This window comes from Hevea brasiliensis, chromosome 15, assembly GCF_030052815.1.
Source record: "Hevea brasiliensis isolate MT/VB/25A 57/8 chromosome 15, ASM3005281v1, whole genome shotgun sequence".
Classification (NCBI taxonomy): Eukaryota; Viridiplantae; Streptophyta; class Magnoliopsida; order Malpighiales; family Euphorbiaceae; genus Hevea; species Hevea brasiliensis.
Genome location: NC_079507.1, coordinates 52,263,965 through 52,290,270, shown reverse-complemented (window position 1 = coordinate 52,290,270; position 26,306 = coordinate 52,263,965). Strand labels below are relative to the sequence as shown.

Below are 26,306 nucleotides of genomic sequence, written 5' to 3'. Positions count from 1 at the left end.
TTATAAAAATATAAAAATTAGAAATTAAAATATTATTTTTATTAATTGAATTAATTCCATTAAATTTAGTTTAAAATTATTTTGAGTTAAAAAAATTATATAGCTATATAGGGTAGCCTTTGATGGAATTATTATATGGAAGTGGTAACTTAATTTAAAATAAAGTAAAAATTTTTTATTATAAAAAATAAAATAATTTAATTAAATTTTAAAATTCTTTTTATTAAATTTTGTATAATATTTTTTTATAATATAATCTATTACGAGAAATTTATTAATTTTAAAAAATAAAATTTTTCAAATTCTTTTATAATTAATTACTTTACGAACAAATATTATTTTAAAAATTTAATGATATAAATGATAAATTTTCGAAAAATTACTTTGTTTTAAATTGTTGTTTGATTAAAAAAAAAAAAATTCTCCAGTTTTCAAAGGCATCAAAGTGAAGAAATTTGCTTAAGATTGAGAGAAACCTTCATTATCATCATGGTAGTTTATACTAGAGAGGAAGATCAGCTGTTAAAAATCTCTGAGACTCGCAGATTCGCAAATCTGTATGCAAAAGAGGAGTGCACATCCTTTTTCAATAACATCGGGCTTGTGAACCAGCACCTTCTTGGATAATATCTCAACAATATCAAATACAGAGCGACCCCCACTTCTCCAATGTAAGATCACCCATTATTGCAACTTGGCTTGTTTTTTAAATTTCCTCATATTCTAAATCAAATTAGTGACAACCCAGTTTTGTCTCTGTAATTTGAGGAACTGGGTTTCTCTCTCTCTCTCTCTCTCTCTCTCTCTCTCTCTCTCTTTCTTTTTAACTTCTGCTCATGTAAATTGAGGATAACCCAAATTTGTTATTAGAATTTGCGGGCTTGGGCTGTGCTGTGTTTTTAATTTGATAAGTTAATTATTCGCAAGGGTGGGATTTTTCTATGAAAAATCAAAAGCTCTCCTCTGTTTTATTGGAGGAGACAAACTTTAACAGAGGCCTCAAATTTCATGGTGTTGTGGAGGCCACGCGTAAAGACTGGTTTTGTGGTGTGTTTTTATGGGTATAAAATAATGCGATTTTATTTGTTCTGTTTCAGTGATTACACACTTTACAGAGACACGGGGAGAGGGAGAATGGGTGAGAAACAGAGAGAGAGAGAGAGAGGGGGGGCGGGGGGAGTTGCCTATAGGTATGACACGTATAATTTCTTGTCTATTGTGGCAGTTTTGTTGGAATCCGTGAGGATTTGGTTTTGTTCATTTTGTCGCTTTGATATCACTCTATCTTCACTGTATCTCTAAATAACCATCAGCTTGATTTCTCTGCTGTAGTTGGACATGTTTCTTTGTTATTAATCTTACAATTCATATGCTTTTATTCTGTCATTTTACGTTGGTTGGTTTCTTTTCAGATTATGGGTATGATTAGTTGAGCGGCCTTCATTGATGCCTTCTTCCTACTTAGAATTAGATGTAAACCAGTTTTGGACAGAGAACATTTTGCAGAATTAAATATCAATCTTTTTTATTTGTTTTATATATACTGTAATATTCCTATTGGGCGTTCCTTCCATTTATTGGGTTCCAACGATTGGATATTTGTAGTTTTGTACTTTCTCCAGTTGTTTTCTCATCTTCTTATCACTTTATCTTTTTGTTTCTGCTTGTGCTATCATAGTTGTTTCCTTCTTTGCTCTCCCTTTGCTGACCTGTTTGTTGTTTGTTTCTCAGATTTCATCTATGGTTCCTGTCTTTCTGTTCACCCCTTTGTCTTGTGTTTCTATTATGTAGTTTTTCTTTTCTCCCTGACTTTGTTAGTTGCGGTCTTTCTCTCTCTCTCTGGGCTGGATTTGTCTCAAATTGTCATTTGGATTTTGAATGAGAAACATTTATTCTAAAATTTTCCTTTTGCTGCCCATTTCCATGTAGCTTACTTTGCTTGATCAATTGCATAAAGTGATTGGATTGAATCTTCTCCTTTTTTTTTCCTTGCAGTCTCCTTTGTTCACCTCTATTGTTTAAACTTCAAAGCAGTTGGATTGAATCTTTTTAACCACAATTCTTCATCTTCTTCTGTCTCGGTGTAATCAGCAGGTTTGTGGCTTCTTGTTCTTCAACTTTTTGATGACCAATTTAGATTGCTTGAATTATTGTTAATTCACTTTATTGATATGGCTGCTGGTTATTATTCTCACACGAGTTTTACCAGAATGGATTTCATCCGGTTAGCAAGCAAGTCAAAGTGGAAGGATTAGTTGAGGAGGAGGAGGTATATCTTTTGGGCCATGGAGAATTCCTTAGGAACGTCTAATGGAAATGGGCTATTGGGCAATGGCCCTACAACTACAAGACACAGTTCTTATTATCCCAGCAATAAGGTTTCGATACCTTGGCTTGATTTAAGAGTATTCTATGTTCGTGTTAGCAAATGTGAGATTGATGACTCAACTCCTGAATACCTTACAGTAAACCACTTTCCATTACACCCTGATACGCTTCTTGAAATAAATGGTGTTAGAACTTCTGTCAACTCTGATGAGCCATCAATCCTTCTTAGGAGAGATAGGTTGGATAAGAAGTCGGAAGAAACTACATTTGTTAGTACTGATAGCATAAGGATTACTGGGACTGTGGAGTTTAAGGTCTTTGATAGGGATGTTCTCATGTTATCTGGGGTTCTTGAAATGTGTAATACTAATGGTCTTATGGGGGAATCAAGAGGCCATAGCCAGAGATGGAACATGAGTTGTAAATCAGATGTAACTGTAGGGACTAGTTTCCCGAAGGCAAAACAATCTTTGGGTTTAGATTCAGCTTCCCCTACATTTGAGGTCTATGTTGCAGGATCCTTCTCGGGCACTCCAATTATCTTAACTAAGACTTTGCAACTCAGTTTCCGTAAGAAGCAAATTAGGAAAGGCATGTTGGATTCTATACCAGAATATGAAGCAACTGAAAGCCTGGACCATGCCTCGTCCAGAATTCCCTTACAGGTATTTCTTGATTTAATGTTGGAATTGCGGTCAAAATTAACTGTTGTATTCTTGAGATGCTTTGTTTTTCTGTTTCTTTGTTTACATTCTGACCTTATCTGTGCTTAATCTCGATTCTGCATTGCAACCTAAAATACTTAATTGTATTCTAGTTGTTCAACTGAAAAACTAAAGTTATTTCAACAGTATGAACATGAAGCCTGCTGTGCAAGTTTATGCATAGCAGAGCATTTGAAAGGCAAAGACTTCATTACTACTTTGTGTTGGATCTTTTTGAAAGATTCTATCATGCTTATTAACTTGCGACAAGCATTCTGCATTAACCTCTGTATTAACAATGCAGTTGTCTGAATACTCAAATCACAAGCCAGAAAATGAAGACTGCAACCACTTTTACTCTGGAACAGAATATTTAGAAGGTGAAGATGCGGAACTCTCATGGTTCAATGCTGGCGTTAGGGTAGGTGTTGGCATCGGCCTAAGCATTTGTCTTGGAATTGGGATAGGCGTGGGATTGCTGGTTCAAACATATCAAGGCACGACACGCAACTTTAGAAGGCGGCTACCATAAGTAAAGATTTTCCTGATGCTATTATGGCATTATACTTTATTTTCTTCCACTTATAATCCTGAAGCTGACTCTTGGTGTTTCCAGCAAATTATGATAGTGAATAAGGTCATCATCTAGATGCAGGTAATGTATAACTTTTAGCTGTTACTGGTTAAGCCTTTCATCTGAAATAAAATGGGTGCTTCTTTTAAATGTATTGCACAATTGGAAACTCCGCAGCTTTTCTATTCCTTGATGGGGAGCCTCCTATGAGTTCCCATATGTGATCCAGATCATGTGGTTTGTGTAACATGCGAAAATGCCATTTACCTCTCATTAGTGTCAAGTTCTTCAATTTTGTTTCTTTTAGCAAGAGTGTTAATAGCAATGAAAATGGCTCAACTTTCCTACATTGACCTGAATCATAGCATGGTTTGCTTGTTCAATTTATCATTTGGAGTTACCACTGTTGTTTTATGCAGCCTTTGGCACCATGATCATGGAATTTAATCTTACATGTCATTCTTCTTTTCTCGTCATTCTTCCTTCACCGGCACAAGCACTTGCCTGTGATTACTAAAAATGCCTCGCAGAGGATGACTTACCTACTACTTTTCTCAGTTCTCTTATTCATGAACGCCTGAAACAGAGTTGATGTCCTTCAAATGCAAACAGCTAAAACAAGTTCAAATTGCTGAAATTAGTTTCAGCATCAAGAAAACGCAAGTCAATGCATCCACCGAGTAGTATATTTAGGTTCTGCATTGTTGATTGCAAGATTATAGATTCTGGCATCCACAAACGCAACAACGTGTGCCTTTGAAGGTAGATTGAGTTACTTTTATCAAAAACCAATGTCAAATTATCCAATCCAAGATCAAAGCAAGCAAAGCAAATGCATCAACAGTCAATTAGAAAACTGTATGGAGGTAAGAAAATCTCGTAGGGGAATTAATTATTTACATCACATGTTAAGGGGAACAGCCACATGATGAAGGCCACTGCCATCGATTCAAAAAAGCTACGGACCCTGAAGGAAAAGGGAAAGAACGCAGAGAATGCAGTCAGGTTTCCTGATGCAAACAAAGGTTTTATGTACAATCCATACAACAATGCGGAATAATATTAACAATATTTGCCAAGGAATTTAGAACCTCCACTGAGAAGCAGCAAACGAGGGCAATAGTTCACAAAAGATGGAGCATCTTTCTAAAAAAGGTTCCTTTGTAAGGGCCGCATTGCACGGCGGAACCAGGTGTTGAACGCAGAGACCAAATGAGGACAATCTTCAACATTTCGAGTTGAAAAGCTGAGGCATTGCTGCAACAACTCTTGTGCCTCAGACATGGGCAACGTAGAGATAATTCTAAGGAATGTCTCCTCCAGCTCTATGTACAGTGACTTGTGACTAGGCAACATCGGCGATACATTGTCTCTGCATACAATAAGAACAGGAAGCCAGTCCTTTACAAGCTTCATCCTCACCTGCAAGCAAGCAAGCACTTGAATTAACCATTTGGTATACTCAAAAGTGGGTAGCACAACGAAAAACAATTCATTGAAGGCCCAAAATGTCTCAGGAGTAGGCTCCAGTAAGCCAAGTTCTTCAATTGAGATGTTCTGCATGTAAATGCATTTATGAATTCATGTCTTTAGGGTTTTAACAATAGATTGCAAAAGTTGGTATAAAATGGCATAGTACAAAAGAATCAAGCCAGATTCACAATTGACATTGAGTATGGAATCCTCTACTTCTCTTCAAGTCATTGTTTGACCATATATGCTCTAAAAGTTTCTTCCACACACTCAAGGAGTGTTCAGTTATAAGCCCCCAATAATGGTTTTTAGCCCCTAAACACTATAAGCGTATAGGTTATAGGATAATTTTATAAGATTCAGAACACTATTGTTCTTTCTATTTCAGAAGAAAGTAAAAGGACCCCTTATTTTTGCCTTGATACCTTAAGTTTACAGATTAAAATGTAACAAGTTTTCATTTAAATCATGAAGTTAAGATTTAGGCCATCATGTTACACAATAGAACAACTCAAATCATCACTAAACACAAGATGTTGGCCTCCTTATTTAGAGGATTTAAAGGAAAAACCACCATCGTCATATGATTCTTGGCCGATTGTCCACTGATTTCGTTAAACTAGCATACGCCAAATTGATTTTATTCTTTTGCCTGATTAAATGGTGTTTTTTTTTTTTTTTGATGCCCCAAATAGTTTTGAACTCAAGACCAAACTATAATGTTTCATATCAGTTTGGTTTGGTTTCTTTAGTTAAACAATTGAATTTGGTTTTGAAATTTCTCCAAAATGCCCCAAACTGAACCATTAACACCCTTACCTAATCTGAATTCTTCACCAAATTCCTAAGATCAAAATCCTAAACCACCAACTTTGTACAACAAACCTTTCCTAATCGTTATATTACAGCTAACAAATTGTACAAGAAACATTTCCTTCTATTTTGCTCCTTTGTTCCATAAAATATTGAAGTATGCAATAATCCACATGAATCAAAAATTATATTCAAACAAATTATCAGCTACCCTGCTTCAGTGATATCAACCACCATGTATGCAATACTATTAGCTATTACGAATATGTGACATAAAGGTATAAGTAACATGATTGTTACCAAATGCAAAACTTAACCTTGATTGTTACAAACAAAGTAGGCCATTGAAGATAAAAAGGTTTGGCAAGCATTCTTAAACACAGTCCAAACAAATACAATACCCTAAAATTTTAAAGGATGAAACCAATCCTTTACTTCCCTCTAAAAATCATAGATAATAATAATTAAACAAAATGTTTCCCTTCAGAAGGATGTTACTTCTATAATGATCAATTATCATGGAACCAATTTTAAAGCAAATAGTAAATAAATGGTGCTGCATTGCAAAGCAAATCGATACCTGTCTAGCAGCCAAAATGGTCCCAGCAGCAACCGCATTGGCAAGTTTAGATGTGCAACGAAGCAGAACAGCAGGAAGACCCGGGACAATATTCCTCCAGGCATCATCCCGAAAAGCGCGCTGCAAATCAGCGGTTAAAGCCGGCTGCTCACTCCAGTCCTTCACCGCACTATCGGCCACCCTCAGTTCAATCATCCTCTCCAGCAGCCACAGCAAATGCTTCCCATTGGTCAAGGCCTTGTGCAAATTAAGCCTTTGTATCGCCTCTGTCTCATTATGGTCCCCTCTAAAATCAGGACTCGAATACTCCTCTAGCGATTCCTTCACAATCTTCAAACTCTCCTCAAAAGCTCTCCCCAAAACCCTCCTCGCCGACTCCCTGGACGAAAAATCCCTCAACAGTTTCGCCACAAACGCCTTCACAAACGCCATGTTTGGGTGGTTATGAATTGCTGACAAGATCAATCCGTGAAGCATTTCCTCGCATGAATTATCCTTCCCTGGAGAAAACCTAGCTAAGAGCTCTTCAGATTCTTCCTCGCGCAAAAAAGGAATCAAGGTAAGCACACGCTTCTCCTCCTCCTCGCTCCACGGGACTGCTTCGAGGAATTTAACGCAATTCTTCACGCAATCCTCGAACAACAATTCCAAGGCCACCGGTAGAATATCAAGCGCCACAGATGCAGAGTTGATTATGGTGCTTAAATCGTCATTGTAAAGGAGTTCAAGCACGGTTAAGTGAATATCGAAGGAGCCTTGAGTAGGCGGGACTCCATATTTGAGACAAGTAAAATTCTTGCCATCGGAAATGGGATTACTGGATTCAATGGCGGAATTGTGTTGCCAGCGGTCGGATAAGAGGGCAGAGAAATACTTGGCGCGGCGGAGGACTTGGGAATGGAGGTAGATCTGGACGTCGGATTGGCCATCGACTGCGGAAACTGAATCATCAGAGTCGGTGAAGGGAGCTGTTGGGTCCAGAAAAAGGCGAAGGATGACATCAGCTGTAGTGGGATCGTTGAACGAGGTGTCGGCGGCGGTGGTGGAGGCGGATGAGGATGAGGATGAAGATGAGAAGAGGGGATGAGAGGATGTGCGGCGGAGCTTCTGGGAGGTTTCTGTGACGGTTCTGTCGCAGAAGGAATCAATAAGGACGGCGGTGGAGGAGAGATGCGCGGTGGTGGCTGTAGAGAAGTGGCGGCGGTGGATCACGCGCTGCCGCTTTTTGGGGTTTGATGGCATCATCTGTTACTAAGTGTCCAGGTTAATGGAGATTTTTCCGGGTGAAGATAAAGATAGAGAGTGGATGGATTTTTTTTTTTTTTTTAATTGGATAGAGAGCGGAGGTTATGGGCAGTTTTAAAGTTAACATGCATGGATGGACAGGTGGCTGCCGGTGCTCGGACAGCATTCAAGAAAAATACAACAATAAATATATTAAAAATTATTTTAAAATAAAATTTTAATATATTTTAAATAACTTTTAAATTTCGTTTTATAGTGATATTAAAATACAACAAAACTGATAAACCCGATTAAATCGAGTAAAATCAAACCGAAAATAATGATTTTAGATAGCTATTTATTAGTTTTAGGTTATACATAACAACAACTTGAACATTCAATTTGGTTTTTGATTTGATATTAATAAAATTATAGTAATTTAATTCAAATTAATTATTTTTTTTTTAAATTTTATCGTTTCAATTGATTTAATTTACACTTTTACTAAAAGTAAAATTAATTAATTTGATATTAATAAAATAATGAAGAGTAGTACAATATGATCTATAAGTATTATATATTTTTAAAAATTTAATCTAAAATCATTTAGAGTGGAGAAAACGAATCCATATAGTCCACCTCAAATTTTTGAAATAGTTGAAATAAATGAAATAATATAAACTGAACAAAAAAATTAAAAAATATATGAAATAAAAATATAGGTTAATTAATGTATTTTTTAAAATAAAATAATTAAATAATTAATTTTTTTAAAATAAAAAAAAATAAATAATAATTTTTTATTAATTAATATAATTATAAAATATTAATTTATTTTTTAAATTAAAATTCAAGTGTGGTCAATTTATAACTAGACTCAAACTAGAATTGTTAATAAAACTATTTAAAAATTAAAACATAATTATTAAACTCAGTTTAAAGCTTGACTTAACAAGTCAATGATTGAATCAATGACCCATAAATTCAGTCAATGAAACACTAAAAGAATAATTATATGTTATAGCTATTAATATAAATAAATAAATTTTTAAATAATTAAGTTTTATGTTTAAATAAACTTTCAACATTTATTATATTATATGTATATATTTTTTAATAATATTTTTAATTTTGTATAAAAAATAAAAAAAAATATATAAATTTTACTTCAAAATTTATGAATAATATATGAAAAAAATTATAAATAAATAATTACAAAAATATTAATTTCATATTAAAAATTATATCAATATATTATTTTATAAAAACATATTATATTACCATAAATAAAAAATTGTAATTAAACAACATTTTATTTTAAGTGGTCGAAAAAAGTATATTATTTTAATTATTTTAAAAAGATAAGAATTTTTATTCATTAAATTTTATTAATTCAAAATTTTTGATAAAAACTTTAATTTTTTAATGGAACCTCAATAAAAATTAAAGAGCAAATTTAAACTTTAATTTTAATTTATTTCATCACAATCATTTCAAATTTTGCCTCCTCTATCACACCCAACATCCCTTGTTTTGGTTATCTTGATATTTGATTCGAACTTTACAATAAAGATAAGCAGCCTTTAAATAAGTAGAATTGAGTCTATCTCTAATACAGATAAAGCATTTTAATTACTCTCTTAAATATTTTGAGAATTAAAAAGGGAAGAAAAAACTATTATAAATATTGAGTTATAACTAAAATAAAGAGAATTTACCTTAAATGCATTTTCGGATATTGCAATGGAGGGATATCAACAGCTATTATAGGAATGGACGAGTAATTTGAGAAGTTGTCAAGTAATAAAAGAAATTAATTTCAATTAAAATTTTACTTATTTTTTCTAATTAAAAGTTACCAAGTAGGAGTGAGAAAATTGCTATTAATTTTTTTTTTAAATGAAAATTACTTATTTTGAAATTAGAGAAAAATAATAAAAGGATGACATTTTTTTATTAAACATACCTAAATTGAAACTCATTAATTTGAAGAAAAAATATAAAAGAGTAAGCTTTTTGCAGTATAAAAGGATTTATAGGGAGGGAATTTGGGGATTAAAACAGTGAAAAGTGATGAGGAAAGAAAAAATAATAGTTCAAATAGAATTTATTTATTTGGAGATTATAAAAGAATAATGAAAAGATTAAATTTTTTCTTTAAACATACCTAAATTGAAGAAAAAAATTATAAATAGTAAGCTTTTTCATTGGCAGGAGTTTGGGGATTAAACAGTGAAAAGTAATAAGGAAAGAAAAAAAATAATAGATCAAATAGAATTTTCTTATTTAGAAATTAGAGGAAAATAATAGAAGAACTAAGATGAGAAAAAAATATACATAAATAGTAAGCTTTTTCATTTGCGGGAGTTTGGAGATTAAATAGTGAAAAGTAATAAGAAAAGAAAAAAAAAATAGATTAAATAGAATTTTTGAAAATTAGAGGAAAATAATGAAAGAACAAAAATAGACAAATTTTTTTTTTTCTTAAACATACCTAAATTCAATCTCACCAAGCAAGATGACTCCTTGCTGTGTAAAAGGATTTGTGGAGGGGAGTTGAGGATGGAAGAGAAGGAGGTCACGTGGAGAATATGAAGTGTCATGTGTTTAAAAGTAATGTATAAAAAAAATTTATAATAAATTTGAGTTGTAATAATAAATAAGTCAAATAGCTTAATCTTATTTTTTTATTTTTTTTATAAAAAATAAAAAATATATTTAAAATTTATGGAAACTTATGTTGTCTTCTGCTTTTATATATTTATATAGATAAATAAATAGATAGATGAAAATTTTAAAATTATTTTGTTTTCAATAAAGTAAATTTTATTTTAGAGAAATAATTATTACTAAATAAATTAATAATATAATTATTAAAAAAATATATGAATATGATGAGTAAAAAATAAAGTCTCCTTTGCTTAATAATTGATGCATAAGCTTCAACATTTCAGATCTCGTCTAAATATTCGTGAATTGTTGGTGATGGCCTATTGTGTTGTGTGCAATAGAGTCTCTCTATAGTTTTTAAAGAGAGAGAAGTTCTTCTATTTTTTTGCCCTTTTTTTTCTTTACGGTTTCAACCCTCCTTTTACTGCATCAGGCTGTCCATCTCTGCCCTTTCGTGTAGGGGAGGGGTCACCTTCCACTCACTCAGTTCATGGGTCCCTTCTCCATCCCAAGTGGGTTTATAGATATTTTTGGTATGGAGCACAGCCAGTGGAGACAAGAAGAGGATTGTGTGAAGGCAGCTATAGTTTCAATGCTCCTAGGTCCTTTTGTTCCTTGTGCTATAGTTGTTGCATGCATGTGGTTTTTCAAAGCAATTTTGCTAGTTTATGCGGGTCTATTTGATGGTGCTCGGTTTCATGGAGAGGACACAAGAGAAAAAAAAAATCATTTCTTGGTCCTTACCATCATCTGAGCCTGTTCGCTAACTAAGTTTAGAGCTCTGATTTCTTTCCTAATTTTAACACCGTAAGTAGATTTTGCATACTACTAGAGTATGGGTGTCGTCTTCAGTCAAGCTTGTTCTCGATCTGCTTTGGCTGGCCATGCTCGACATCCAGGAAGAGGGCTTTGCTGCTCCAGTGGTTGTTGGGATTGCTGTTTTCCCATGGTGATGCTTCTTTTGAGTTTGATGGGTTTCCAATTGCTTTCTCGATGCTCTTGGGTTGTTTTCTAAGAGACCTCCTCTTCATGCATCTTCAATCATTTTAATCCCTCTGGCGATGCTTAATCAGTCGGTAATCTTACTCACCAGTGTTCGCATAAATGCGATGTTCTCAATGTGTTTCCTGTGGTTCACTCTTTGCAGCACAAACTGAATAGTCAACCGGGCTATGAGCTTTGAGTCGCTATCCATGTTCTGTTAGGGTTTCATATGTAATGGGTTGGGCTTTCTTATGGGCAGAACTTAGTTCTTTAGCTGAAAGCTTGTTTTTCGGCCATGGTCCTATATATATATTTGGCCTCTTGGCCTATGCTTTTAATGAATATATCACTAACTTTTGATAAAAAAAAAATAAAAAAAAGAAAAAAAGAAAACTATTAGTGATGTGAACTAGCATGAATCTCTTCACTTATTTATTTATTTTTACTTAAAAAAGAAATCGATTTTTTTTTTATTTAATGGAGATATAATGATGAGGGTATCTAATATGAACATGTTTAACTATACTTCAAAAGTTAGCTTACAAAGGAAGGTTTGCACATCATATATATAACACCCCAGACCTCCATGTAGAACTAATGTGGGACATCATTCCTGGCCAAAATGATAAGAACTCTAACGGACTTGCCAAGGAACCCCCCAAGACATTTGATTTAATTATCCATAACTCTCACAATCAGATTCTTTTAAATGAAACTACTCAACTCAAAATCAATATTGTGGTAGAGAATCAAGTAAATATTCAATTAGAAAAAAATAAAAGATTCAAGACTCAATATCAACTTATGGTAGAGAACCAAGAATATCAAAGTATTAATTCTTACAAATTAATCAGACTTGTTAAGAAGAAAAATTCAATGAAGAACAATAAGAGGAAAAAACTCTCTCAAATTCAATTAATGATTAAAAATTACCAAATTATATGAATTTATCTAACTCTACCTTAAAATCTAGCTCACAATGGGAGGTTTGCAAACCCATTTATATAACATCCAAGACCTTTTTACAGAACCGATGTGGGACATATCATTCCCAACTCTTTTAGACTGAACGTTCTCATAAAGTAATTAGGGTCATGACCTGTTTACCTCGATCTCTCCCGAAGAACATCAATGAACCTTTGTACATGGCCCATCGACCTATGCAAAGAGAAGCTCTAATACCAAATAATATAAACATGCTTAACTCAACTTCAAAAGCTAATTCACAATAGGAGGTTTACAAATCCATATATATAAAACCCAAGATCTCCCTATAAAACTTATATGGGACGCATTAGTATCCATTTCTTTCTTACCATAAAGATGAATAATTTTGTAATAGATAGATAAAGAGACTCGAATTCGAAATCCTCTCACTCTCTAACATTCTGCTTAACAGGATGTAAAGTAAAATAAAGTAATGTAGTTTTTTTTTTTTGTTTTTTTTAGAGCAAAGTTTTTTATAATTTTTAAATCTTCTTAAGTTAGCAGTTTTTTAAGGTATTTAAAAGTTTTAAAGAGAAAATTTACTAACACTCTGTTTTAGAGAAGATAAGGTAAAGTAAGGCTTTTCGTAATTTTTAAATTTTTATGATTTTTTTAATATTTGGAAATAAAAGACAATTTTCAAAAAATTTTGAGGTTTTTAAGAAAAAAAAAAAACTGCTTAACCAAAATTTGGTTACTGGTGAGTTGGAAAATATAAGTTCTTAAAAATTTTTAAAATTGCCCAAAAACATTCCCTTAAAGAAACATTATGCTCTCTCCAACACAAGTTCAAAGTTTTAAATTTGAGATATTTGAAATTTTTAAAGAGAAAAATTTCTTAATCCACTAATTTAGTAGATTAAAAAATTGAAATTTTTAAAGTTCTTAAAACAACTTACTTTATAAAACTATGTATTCTCTCAAATATAAGTTCAAAGTTTTTAATTTGAAAAACTTTATTTACTTTTAAAAGCTTCCTTCCAAATAAATTTATAAAATTTTTATTTATTTTTAAAAACTTCCTCCCAAATAAAAATTTGACAATGGAGAAAAATCGATCAAATTATCCTCATCGGCTGATATTTAATTATTTTTAAGTCCCAGTAAATTATTTATACTTGTTTATCTCTTAAGTCTTAAAAATTTATAATCAAATTATTAATTATTGTGTTTTTATAAATAAATTTTTTGGTCTTTCGAAGATTAGTTGGACCTCACTTGGTTTGCATGGCAGTCCAACTTTAAAATATTTTATATTATTATTTAATAATTATAACAAACAATAGAATATAAATAATTATGATTTATTAACAAAAATATCAATATAAATATATTACTAATAAAATAATATATATTATGCTATCAGTAAAAAATATAAATAAAATGATAATTAATTTTGATTATTTAATTTAATAAGTTTAGCTACTATTTTCAAGGATAATTGAATTTAATTACCGTAAATCAAATGTTTTATAAAATACTTATCACAATCACTAAGATATTTAAAAATTAGATTCAATTATAATATTGCTAAAAGAATTCAATTATTACTGTATAGTTTTAATTAAATCAGATTAAAAGTAAAATAAGAGGTAATTAATTTGTGTCTCAATCAAAATTAAAATTCTATTAAATTCACAAATATATATTATTTATTAGTTAATAATATAAAATAATTAACCATTATTATTTAAGACAATTAAAAAAAAGGGTATATCTATTTTACAAATTTATAATTAGAATCATTAATAGTACCAATAATTTATGTTATTAATATATTAGCATGAATTATTTTTTATTAATATGAATAAATGTATTATTAAAACGTTATCATTTAAAATTTCAAATACAATTTAAATTTTTTTATAAAAATTATTTACATATTAAATTTAAACGAATTTTTTTTAATTATTACTTATAAAATATATCAAACTACTAGTTATAATAAATTATTTTTTTATTATTTTTAAAAAAATTATTAATTTTATAATATACTTAATATTTATTTAATATTATACGACTTGATTAAATTTTAAGTCTTTAATTTTTTTTTTTTTTTTATGAATTTATTGACCAAGTCAGATTTTAAAACCTTGATTAGATATCATCTCCACACTCCCTGTTTTGCTTGGGCTTGAGAAGTTGATCGGGCTTTCATCTTACATTATGAATTTTAGCTGAACCCAAATTTTTCTAGGCTTTATATCCTTGTAGACTATGCTGGATTTTAAATAAGTGAAACGAATTCATTTGTTCAAAAAAAAAAAAAAAAAAAAAAAAATTCTGCAACATATTCTGTTTCTACCATTGCAGGGCCCATGAAAAAGAAATAAACAGCTAGAAACCCAAGGAAAAAAAGAAAAGGAAAGAGTGGAAGTTTTCAAACTGGTAAAAGCCAAGTAAAGATTAGATGGGGCTATGGAAGAACTTGACTCTACTGTATATAATACTCCTTTCGCCTATAAATAATAATCACATTGAGAATTTTATATTTTCATAAAAAAATAATAGTAATTTACTTAGTTAACCTTTCTTAGAAATCTAAAGAAATAATATCAATGTGATAAACAGCTGATTTAATTAAGAATGAGGTAATAATATTAGTTCTAGAAAATTATATAAATATTTATTATATTTTATAGAGATAAAGGGTAAAATAAAAAAAATATAATTAATTTTCACTGGTAAAAATGATTAATTTTCCTTGATCTTCTAAATGACCAGATAATTTTAAACAAAATAAAAAAATCAAATGTAGCTATTATTTGTAGATGAAGAGAGTAATAGTTGGAGGTAAATTTCAATATATGCCTCTGAATTTTTAAGAGTTGTAATAAAATTATCTCTAAATTTAAAGATTTTAAATAAAATCATTGAACTTTGAATTTTGCATAGTAAAATTTTTTTAACTCCTAATAGCCGCTGTATACAATCCAAAATGAAATATAGACAACAATAAATGAAATGCTAGATGTGTAGCGGTTGATTAGAGAAACTTTATCTTTTAAAAAATAACAATAATTGTTTATGTTATCATCATTTTAAATTGTACATATGAGCTTGTTACTTATAAATCAGCTATTGAACGTTAGGATGATTTTACTGTACAAAATTTTAAAATTTAGATGATTTTATATTATATTTTTAAGCTAAGAATATTTTTGTTATAATATTTAAAGTTTAAGAACAACTCTTGAAATTTATTTCAATAATTAGAATAAAGAAAGTAAGTCTATGACACGTAGCATTGGTGGAGTTCTTAGAGATTCCTCTGGTATTTTTCTTTGCATTTTTCTCATGTCCTCTTGGGGTTTGTGACTCCAATGAAGCAGAAGTTATAGCCATTAAAATGGCTCTTCAAATATCTCTCAACCTCTCGAATAGAAATTTTGAAGGAATCATTACTGAATCGGACTCAACAAATGCTATATCTTGGGTCAATAGCAAAAGAGATGATAGAAATTACCGCAGGTCTTCAATTTTATTGATAATTTAAAATCTGTGATCCCTAACATTTCAATCCAGCATGCTTTTCGTGAATGCAAGATGCTTTGGTAAAGCAGGGAGTTATTAGATCAGTTGAATTTGTTGCCTGGCTCTAGCGTCAAATGAATGACAGGCCCTCTTTTCCTTCTTCATTTTACAGCAAGAGAATGCATACGCACGGATTGAAACTTTCTGGTTTACTGTCAACTGATTTTCCGATGATTTTGGAGACTCTGTTTCGATTTTCATTTCGGCTTTGTCCCAGCAAATTTTTTGATCTACTTTGCTTTTGTTTGTATTTCCTCCAGCTTTTTTTCACTTAACATTGCAAGCCTTAGATTGGGGTTTGGAATAGCTTGTTTTGTTAAATTTTTCCAGGATAATTAATAAAAGGAATTTGATTTATATAAAAAAAAGGAGAAACTCCCTCAGCTTTGATGGTTATATCAGTATTGTTCATTAATTTCAATTTATGTTACCCAAATTTTCAAACTTAAATTATTATTTAGCATATATTATATTAAAAGTATTTATATATTAAATTAAATTTAAAAATTTTTAGGAGATAAATAAAAATTTGAGATGTCTTTAGCATATTTTAATAATACCCTATTTAAAATTTAAAAAGTTTTTATAACATTAATAATACATCCACATAAAATCATATAAGTGAAATCAATTCTGAACATATTCTGTTTCTGCCATTGCAGGGCCCATGAAAAAGAAATAAACAGCTAGAAACCCAGGAAAAAGGAAAAAGAGGAAGTTATCTGAGTAAAGGTTAGTTGGGGCTATGCAGGAATATCTCTTTGCTGCATAATAACAGTTGGGATAAAGAAAGCAATCATGGCATTTCAAGTGCAAGTGTCTGTTGGTAGTTGATTGTAATGATTGTGAAATTTGGGTATATCTTTAAAAGAAACAAAAAGTGAAAAAATGGAATTTACTCCATTGATGTCTAATTCCTTGTGGAGAAATACAGAAACAATGGCATGACTCAAGGGACATGGCCTGGGAACCTCACCTTCGTATCATCATTTCTTTCTTGAAACAAAATCAAAATAGAAGTCATGAGTAAGTAACGTGTGTCAAGAAACCGCTTAAACTTGTAGACGAGAGCTATAAGATTTATATTTTTTTATTATATCTCTGCATATGTTTATCTTATTTTATGTTTAAATATTTAATTAATAAATAGGATTGACATAATTCGTGTCCTGAATTTTTTTTATCTAAGAAGCTCTAATTTCATATCAAAAAATTATTAAACTTAAAAATTTAAATTTATATTTGAGAGTTTTAAAAATAATTATATATCTCTTTATTAATGTGGATTTTTATATATAAAATAAATAAATAAATAAATATTTGAAGATGAAATTCAATAGATATTTGTAAAATTTTGAATTAAATTTGTTTTTCCTTTTTCAAATATCAGTTTAATTTGTATTTTCAAATCAAAATATTTATTTTTTAGTGTTTATATTGAATTTATTTAATAAACAATTCAATGTTGTTATTTTTTTATATATCTTAAAACTCTTTTTTTTAATTGAGAGTTTCTATGGCAACTTTATTTTTTATAAAGTAAATATTACTTCGTTAATGACAATCATTAAATAAATTGTTAATGACTCTCATTAAAGGGATAATTCTCTTTATTTTTAATAAATTAATTTCTCTATATTAAAAAAAAAAAAAAAAAGAAAAAACCCTCCCCTGCTGAGGGCGTATTCATTGGGTTTAGGGCCCGCACTTTAATGTCTCCCATGTGGAAGCAGTGCAAAGATGCAGGAAAAGCAGCAATGCCAATGCGTACGACTATGAGCGTGGTCACTGGTCCTGTAATCGATAGCATCGGGTTTAGTTAAAAAAAAAGTATCGGGTCGGGTCCAATATCGATTCTCGGTAATAAAACAGTTTATTGTAATTATTAGTTCAGAATCCTCTCGTGGGCCATTTCCTTTGGTATTATTTATTCCTCTACAATCAATTGCCATAATCCAAAATGCCTATTGTGGTGTGTGCAGCCAAGTCCCTCTCTACTCTCTAGTTTTTAGATAGAGAGAGAGAGAGAGAGATTTCTTTTTTTTTTTTTTTTTTGAGGGTTTCAACTCCCTTTTGGTTGCATTAGGCGGTCTTTCTTTGTTTCTTTGAACGAGGGATGGTCGCCCTCCTCTCGGTCGGTTCCTATGTCCTCCTTTCATTTTGAGTGGGTTTGTAGATATTTTGGATACGGAGCATAACCAAAGGAGACAAGAAGAGAGTCTTGTAGAGGTTACTATAGTCCCAATGCTCCTAGGTCTTTGTGCTACAGTTATTGCATGCAGGTGGTTTTTCAAAGAGAATTCGCCAATTGATCATGAAGCTGGTCTATGTGGGCCTATTTGATGGTGCTAGGTTTCACGGAGAGGACAGAAGAAAAGAAAACCATCTCTATGTCCTTATTGACATCTGAGCGTGTTCGCTGACTTAAGTTTAGGTCTCTGATTTCTTCCTTGATTTTAACACTGTCAATAGATTCCATATGCTACTAGAGTGTAGGTGTTGTCTTCAATCAAACTTTTTCTAGATTTGGTTTGGCTGACCACGCTCAACGTCCAAGAAGAGGACTTTACTGCTCTAGTAGTTGTTGGGATTATTGTTTTTCCATGGAGGTGTTTCTTTGAGTTTGATGGGTTTCCAGTTGCCACCTTGATGCTCTTTGGTTGTTGATTTCCAAGGGACCTTCTCTTCAAGCATCTTCAACCATTTTGGTCCCTGGTGGTACTTAGTCAGTCAATAATCCTTCTCCCTGATATTCACAGAAATGCAAGGTTCTTGACGTGTTTTCTCTAGTTCACTCTTTGCAACACAAAGTGAATAGTCAATTGGATTATGGGTTTCGAGTTGCGATTCATATTCAGTTAGGGTTTCATATGTTATGGATTGAGTTTCCTTTTAGGCATAACTTGATTCTTTAATTGGAAGCTTATTTTTTATCCATGATCTTGCATATATATTTGGCCTCTTGGCCTATTTTTAATGAATACATCACTAACTTCCGATGAAAAAAAAAAAGATTGATTAATGTTATAAAAATCAACTTCATCCACATTTATCATGAATTAATGACAATAATTTTACAATTTCATCAATTCCTTATAAGCACTTTTGAGCATAGAAAACATGTTTATCATCCTTGCTAGAGAAATAATATGTATGCCATTTAAACAAAGAAAAACATTTGCCATTTTCATATTTTTATTATTTCTTTCATCTTCAAGCAAAGAAAACGATGGAATATGAAATATAGTTGTCATTTTCATTTTCTTCATCTTCGATCTGTATATTCTTCATGTTCTCAATCATTCATTTTAGTATTTATATACATTTTGTACATAACTATCATTTGAATAATATTTCCTGGACAGGGGGAGCTTAAAAAAATGTCATTTAAATCTTTTTAGTCTCTATAGAGCTACTTAATCTTAGATCGTCCTTCTTCCTAAAAGGTAGTAAGCAGCCCTCGAATGTGGCTAAAAAAAAAAAAAAAATCTTTTTAGTCTCTTTTGAAAGAGTACTTCCTTTTCAAGTAAATCTTTTTTAAGCTTATTATAGGCAAGGGAACAAAAATAAATAAATAAATAAATATATATATATATATTTCTGAAGATACTAATCTTGAAATTTGCTTGATTTCAAGCTAAGACTCTATTTGTTTCACAAAAAATATTTTTAGAAAATATTTTTCGCGTTTGGGGTACTCAAGAAAATTGATTAACGAAAAATATATTCCTAATTAAAGAGAAAACTAACTCATTTTTAAAGAAAATGATTTTTTTTCTAAAAGTAGAAGTCATTTTTCATTTTTTTTAACTTTAATCTTATTAAAATTAAAAATAACACATACACATATATATATATAATAAATATATATCATTAATTTAATATTATAACTAAGCAACAAAAAATATTTTCACGAAAAAATATTTTTTATAAAAAATATTTTCCATATATAAGTTATTTTCCCAAAACAAATAAAACCTTAATTAGATGAACAATTCCCATAGTGCCAACCTCTTGAAACTATCTCTCCCAATCAAAATCTAAAATGCATTTCGCCAGTATATTTTTGAATTTGAAATCAGCTAAGATCTCTTTCTCTATTTTACCACGATTTTCAATCTCATGATAAACAAGAAATTACTTTAGAGTGCTCATGAAGTTAATATATCCATCAAAATAGACATGCATGCTTTTGCTTATTTGAGTTGAAAGTTCTAACCCAATAGATATGATTAACATAAACTGAAACTCTTCTCAGCAAATTTTCTAATAAGTTTAATAATTCAAGATGAGTCAAGGTCACAAAATTAAAACTTTTTGCTTGCAAAACCCTTCTCAGCAAAAATAATGTGCAAAATCCCTTTAGAGGGGAAGTTGAATAAAGAGCTTTTAGGTTGCAAGTTACAATCTAGTTACTTAAGACAAATGACACGTTGGAAGTTGTCCAATTAAGTTTATTTTGTGTCTTCTTGTGCTAAATTGTGGTCTACGTAAGGGTGATCATTGGCTAATTAATCCAGAGTCGATTGAAAAGTTTGTTGCTGAAACTTGTGAACCAACCCTAGAGATATATATTGTAACACCCCTAATTTTTAAATTAATTATTTTATAGATAGATATTAATATTTTATTTTGTTTAAATTTTAAGAAATTATTTGAAATTTTTCAGATTTTAGAAATTGGGTTCAATTTTTCGAAAATATAAAATTTTGATGATTTTTAAAAATTAATTTAAAAACCACGTGGCAAAACTAAAAATATATTTAGACTTTACGAATTTTTCTGAGTTTTCTAGAATTTTTTAGAAATTTTTAGGCCTCGTTTTCGGTCTTAAGGCAGAGTAAAAATTTAAAATTTTGTATCCTGAATCGGACCAAGCGGATCGAACCAGACTGAATCGGACCGACCCTTTTTTTTTTCTACTTCCCTCCGCGCGCACGCCCTACACTCCCTCTTTCTCTCCCGTTTTCTCTCTCCTCTCTCCTCCTCTGCCGCCCCAGCCTTCCTAGCTCGCCGGCGCGCTACCCCAGCCTGTCCTCCTTGCCGGCAATTGCCTAAGGCGCTAGGAAAATGCGCCTGAAGATGCGCCAACACGCAGTGCGCCGATTTAGCTTTTCGGGCCAATTTTGGTCGATCCGGCCACAAATCGGATAGGGTTTTGTGCCAAACCTCATCTATACCTCGAGAGCTTTCCATAGACACCAAGAAAATCAAAATCCATCAAGAATTTTTGTCCGGGAAGTTTTAACCCATTTTGACTTTTGGGCTAAATTTCTAGCAAATTGTGAACTCCACGAGAAAACCGAGAGTACCGGAGTACTCTACTCGTTGAGACCTTCGCGGCAATGCCAATTTCAAAATTTTTCGACACCGTTTTTTGGTGGGTCTTGCGAAATTTTATAGTATTTTTTCGAGCACTAAATGAGTTTAGAAAATTCCGTAAAAATTATATACTAACCCCCGTGTTATGGGTTTCGTGTAGGTACCTTCAATTCACGGAAATTCAAAAGTTGCCCAGGTTTGTAAATTTCGGGCCGGACAGACAGGCTATCGAAAAAGTCTAGGAATTGGGTCAAGATTTTGGCTACTTCACCATTGTCAGATGTCCCGAGCGCGTTCCAAGGGTCGGAATCGGCATAGGTAAACCTGAACCTTACTTTTTCTTAATTATTTAGCGCTTGAATTTGATTAAAAGTCTATAAAATATTCGTGGTAGCTTAGAAAATTATAATTCCTTTTGCATTAGCTTAGTAATAATGCTAAGGATAGCGGAGCAGAATTTTAGAATTTTTAGAGTTCATTTGGATAGTTTTTTCAAAAAGGGTTAATTTTAAGGACTAAACTATAATTTTTCACATTGTGATTGTTGATTGTTTGGATGGGCTCAGGAGGGGCTATGTGATGTGATTGAGTTGTGGATGTGTGATTTGTGGATATAGAAATGCATTTTGAGCCCTTTTGCAGGTTGGGTAAGTCCTAGGTATGGGGGAGACTCTGACGGATTTTCGGTATGACTTAGGATATCTTTGATCTTTTCTTAGTTTGTATTGAGTCAAATATATTAAATAATTATAATAAATTATCAGGTGAGTCGGGACAGCCTTCCTCCTTCCCCCAACCGCCACAGTGACTTCGGTTAAGTCTGTGAGTAAAATATTAATTTTATTATAATTTCGATATTATTATATGTTCAAGCATGCCCATGCATCACTTATAAATATGTATCTATGTAGTTAAATACTAGGCACGTTTTATATTGAATTCATAATTGTTGAAGTACCATGGATGTTGTTTGTGGTAATTTGGAGCAGTGTGTGTGCGTGACGTGCGTGTGGTATGGTATTAGATATGGACAGGACGGGTAGACACGACTTGAGAGACACTCGCTAGGACCCGGTCTTTCGGGGTAGACACGACTTGAGAGACACTCGCTGGGACCCCGCATTTAGTTTATTAAGCAAAAGTCCAGCTTGAGAGACACTCACTGGCAGAGGTTGGATTAAGAGGGCTGTATATAGGATCAGCTCCCATATATGTATTGTTTGATAGTGTTGGGTGTGTGAGTGCTCCAAATTGCCTTTTTGTTGTTTTGATATGAAAATTATGACGATGTTGCATTTCATTCTACAAGGTGCATTAGCTTTAGATAGCTATAGAGATTATGGTTAAAATTGATATTTTACTCTCGGAGTTGAACACTCACTCCTGTTCATCTATTTTTCCAGGCTATAGGGGGATTATTTGTTGTGGCTAACCTGCTCTTCTTTTTCGCAGGTCCATTATGTCACGACCCAAGCTATAGGCATGACCGGCACTAGGACCTGGGCCAGCCTAAAGCCCCCGAGGCCCGTAGTAAGCCTAACTATTCACTAACCCAACTCTAAGGCCCATTTGGGCCCAATTTCAAGAAATCAACCGGACAGAGTCCGGCCATAAAATGGACCTTCCAACGGGGAGTTTTTGACTCACTCGACCTGTACACACAATAAATAATCAATTTGGGAGCTCAGCTCACCCTCCACATACTCATATCAACATAAAAATAAATGGGAGCTCAGCTCCCTCATCCAGTCCATCAAACATGCATGTGATAAAAATTTTACAGGTCTAAAAGAACAATTTATATTACAGGCCCAAATCAATTAAATATTTCTAACACATGCGAAAATTCTAAAAGTTTATAAAATTACACAAACATGAATAAACAACCTGCAAGGGAGAAAAGCAGGTTAACCTCAAAAATATCCTCCTGTGGCCTAGAAAAATATTGAACAGGAGTGAGCGTTCGTGTAACACCCCAAATTTTATTATTTATGAGTATTTTTGATATTTTAATTTTATTTAAATTTTAGAAATTTTTTTGAGATTTTTCGGATTTTAAAAATCGGGTTCGATTTTCCGAAAATATAAACTTTGATGATTTTTAAAAATTAATTTAAAGACCACGTGGCAAAACTAAAAATATATTTGGAGTCTACGTATTTTTCGAGTTTCTGAAATTTTTGGAATTTTTGGACCTCGTTTTACGTCGAAAGGATAAAAATTCAAATTTTTGTATTTCGAATCGAAACGGACCGGATCGGACCGGTCGAATAGAACCGGCTCCATTTCCTTTTTCTTCTCCGCGTCGTCCCTCTCTTTTCTCTTTCTTTCTCTCTCCTCCGCTCCCCTACGCGCTCGCGTCGCTCCAGTTTCTCCGGCCAAATCCGGCCGATCCGGCCACAGATTGGACCGGGTCTTGTGTATAATCTCATCTACTCGGTGAGAGCTTTCCATAGACACCAAGAACGCCGAAATCCATCGAGCGGTTTGTCCGATTTGTGCTCGGGAAGATTTTAGCCCATTTCGACTTTTGGGCTAGATTTCTCGAAAACCGTGAATCCCACGAGGAAACCGAGGCCACCAGCACGCTCCATTCGTCGAGAGCTTCGCAACGACATAAATTTCGAATTTTTCCGACACCGTTTTCGGTGGGTCCCACGGAACTTCGCAGTGTAATTTCGAGCATTAAATGAGCTTAGAAAATTCTGAAAAATTTATGTGCTAACCCCCGTGTTATTTGATTCGTGTAGGTATCCTCGATTGCGGAACTTCGACGATTGACCAAGATGCAAATTTCGGGCGAACGGACTGTGGACCGGAAAAGTCTCGAATTGGGCCGAGGTTTTGGCTAGCCCCCCATTGTAAGACGTCACGAGCACGTCTACGAAGTCTGAATCGGCAAAGGTAAACCCGAACCTAGTTTTTACGTAATTTTCTAGTACTTAAATAGGATTAAAAATCCATAAAATATTCGTGGTAGCTTAGAAAATTACGATTCTTTTGCAATAGCTTAGTAATATTGCTAAGGACCATGGCAAAGTTTTATAATTTTTAGAGCTTGTTTGGGCAGTTTTTGCAAAAATGATCAATAATAAGGACTAAATTGAAATTTTGCGTATTGTGATGGATGATTGATTTGATGGGCCCAGGAGGGGCTGTGTGATATGATTGAACTGTTGATGTATGGATTGTGAGTATAGAAGTGCGTTTTAGCCCTTTTGCAGGTTGGGTAGGTCCTAGGTATAGGGGAGACTCTACCGGATTTTCGGCACGACTTAGGACGTAATTGGTCTTTTTCTTTATTTGTATTGAGTCAGATTGTATTAAATAAATGTAATATGATTGTCAGGTGAGCCAGGACAGCCTTCTTCCTCCGCCCAGCCGCCACAGTAATTTGTCGTCAAGTTTGTGAGTAAAATATTAATTTTAATTGTAATTTCGATATTATTATATGTTCAGCATGCCCATGCATCACTTATGCGCATATATTTATGTAGTTAAACTCTAGGCACGAATTATGTTGCATTCATAACTGTTAATGTGCCATGAATGTTGTTGTGGTAATTTGGAGCAGTGTGCGTGCGTTGGCGTGCGTGTGATGTGGTGTGGACTATGGATAGGGCCAGGCGATCCACGGCTTGAGTAATTCATTGGGACCCGATCCTTCGAGGGTAGTCACGTCTTGAGTAATTATTGGGACCCTCGATTTGGTTATTAAGTGGAAGTCCGAGCTTGAGTAATTACCGGCACGAGTTGGATTTAAGAGAGCTGTATAGGGGATCAGCTCCCATATGTTATGATTGATACTACAGGGTGTGTGAGTGCTCCAAATTACCTTTTTGATGCTATGATGTGAATATGATGTTGATGTTGCATTTCACTCTACAGGGTGCATTAGTTATAGATAGTTATAGAGATTATGGTTAAAATTGATATTTTACTCTTTGAGTCGAACGCTCACTCATGTTCAAAAATTTTTACAGGCCACAGGAGGATATTTTGTTCTGGGTTAACCTGCCTTTTTACCTCGCAGGTTGTTTATCAATATTGTGTAATTTTAATTACTCCTAGAATTTCCGCATGTGTTAGCAGTAATTATTTGAAATTGGTCTGTAATATTATATTCATGTTGGACCTGTAAACTTAATATTTTAAGTCTGTTTGATGGATTGGATGAGGGAGCTGAGCTCCCATTTATTATTATGTTGATGAGTATGTGGAGGGTGAGCTGAGCTCCCCAATGGATTATTTATTGTGTTTACAGGTCGGGTGAGTCGAAAACTCCCCGTTGGAAAGTCCATTTTATGGCCGGACTCTGTCCGTTTGTTTTCTTGATATTGGGCCCAAATGGGCCTTAGAGTTGGGTTAATGAATAGTTAAGGCTTACTACGGGCCTCGGGGGCTTTAGGCTGGCCTAGGTCCTAGTACCGGTCCGGCCCATAGGTTGGGTCGTGACAAATGTGGTATCAGAGCTTAGGCTCCAGATTCCTAGGGAAAAGTTGTCTAAAGTGTTGGGAAAAGTCTAATAGGAGTCACATGCGGAAAAATAGGGTCCATATTCGTCTTGCATTGTCGTCTTTGCTTCTAGTTTCTGCTTCATATATTGTGTGTAAATATGAGTCTATAGAGCTGTGCAATGTGCAATTTTGAATTTTGTGGGCTAATGTCTTTGAATTTCGGAAAATGCGTAGAAGCGGAGAGCTGCCATCGCACGAGAACGGATGTGCCCGACGAGGTGTCGGCACAGGATGAGGCGCCTGCCCCGAGGAGGCGGGGTAGGAGGCCTAGAGCTGCTCAAGTAGAAGAGCAGCTACCCACAGTTCAGGGACAGTCTTTCATGGCACAGGGTCCCATGGACCCTATGGCAGCTACTCTAGCTGGTCTGCAGAGAACCATCGACATGATGGCTCCGTATATGGTCCATCCTCCATAGCAGCAGCAGTCCACCGCACCAAGAGAGGAATCTTACAAACAGATCATAAACTTCAAGAAGTTGGTGCCCGGTACTTATGATGTGTCAGACGACGCATATCGATTTTTAGATTCCTGCAGACAGGCAGGAATAGAATTACAGTTGACTGATAGAAGATTGGTAGAGTGTATGCAGCACGTC

At 33.1% G+C, this 26,306-nt stretch overlaps 2 protein-coding genes and 1 long non-coding RNA gene across 5 annotated transcripts in view; 2 read left to right on the top strand and 1 right to left on the bottom strand.

The window, feature by feature from the left end:
* The window catches only part of LOC131173968 (uncharacterized), a 60,142-nt gene extending 34,746 nt beyond the window's left edge, over window positions 1-25,396 (top strand). Inside the window, exons 2-3 of the long non-coding RNA XR_009144304.1 lie at window positions 24,543-24,601; window positions 25,177-25,396. This is a non-coding gene — a long non-coding RNA (uncharacterized LOC131173968). The remainder of the gene's footprint in view (window positions 1-24,542; window positions 24,602-25,176) is intronic.
* On the top strand, window positions 1,029-3,912 carry LOC110645481 (uncharacterized protein At1g01500). Of its 3 annotated transcripts, none has more exons than XM_058136904.1 (4): window positions 1,029-1,047; window positions 1,996-2,094; window positions 2,210-2,993; window positions 3,337-3,912. In XM_058136904.1, the coding sequence occupies exons 3-4, from the start codon at window positions 2,286-2,288 to the stop codon at window positions 3,562-3,564; spliced, it is 936 nt and encodes a 311-aa protein (XP_057992887.1). In that variant the 5' UTR covers window positions 1,029-1,047; window positions 1,996-2,094; window positions 2,210-2,285; the 3' UTR covers window positions 3,565-3,912. The 3 variants fall into 3 exon arrangements, with proteins under 3 accessions (XP_057992887.1, XP_057992885.1, XP_021654365.2); XM_058136902.1 differs by lacking the exon at window positions 1,029-1,047 and adding an exon at window positions 1,189-1,419; XM_021798673.2 differs by lacking the exon at window positions 1,029-1,047 and adding an exon at window positions 1,189-1,813.
* LOC110645480 (BTB/POZ domain-containing protein At1g63850) lies at window positions 4,468-7,812 on the bottom strand. Its single transcript, XM_021798668.2, has 2 exons — window positions 6,473-7,812; window positions 4,468-5,028 (listed from the first exon to the last, which is right to left on the bottom strand). Exons 1-2 carry the CDS (start codon window positions 7,715-7,717, stop codon window positions 4,753-4,755), a joined length of 1,521 nt encoding a protein of 506 aa, XP_021654360.2. The 5' UTR covers window positions 7,718-7,812; the 3' UTR covers window positions 4,468-4,752.
* Window positions 25,397-26,306: the final 910 nt, after the last annotated feature.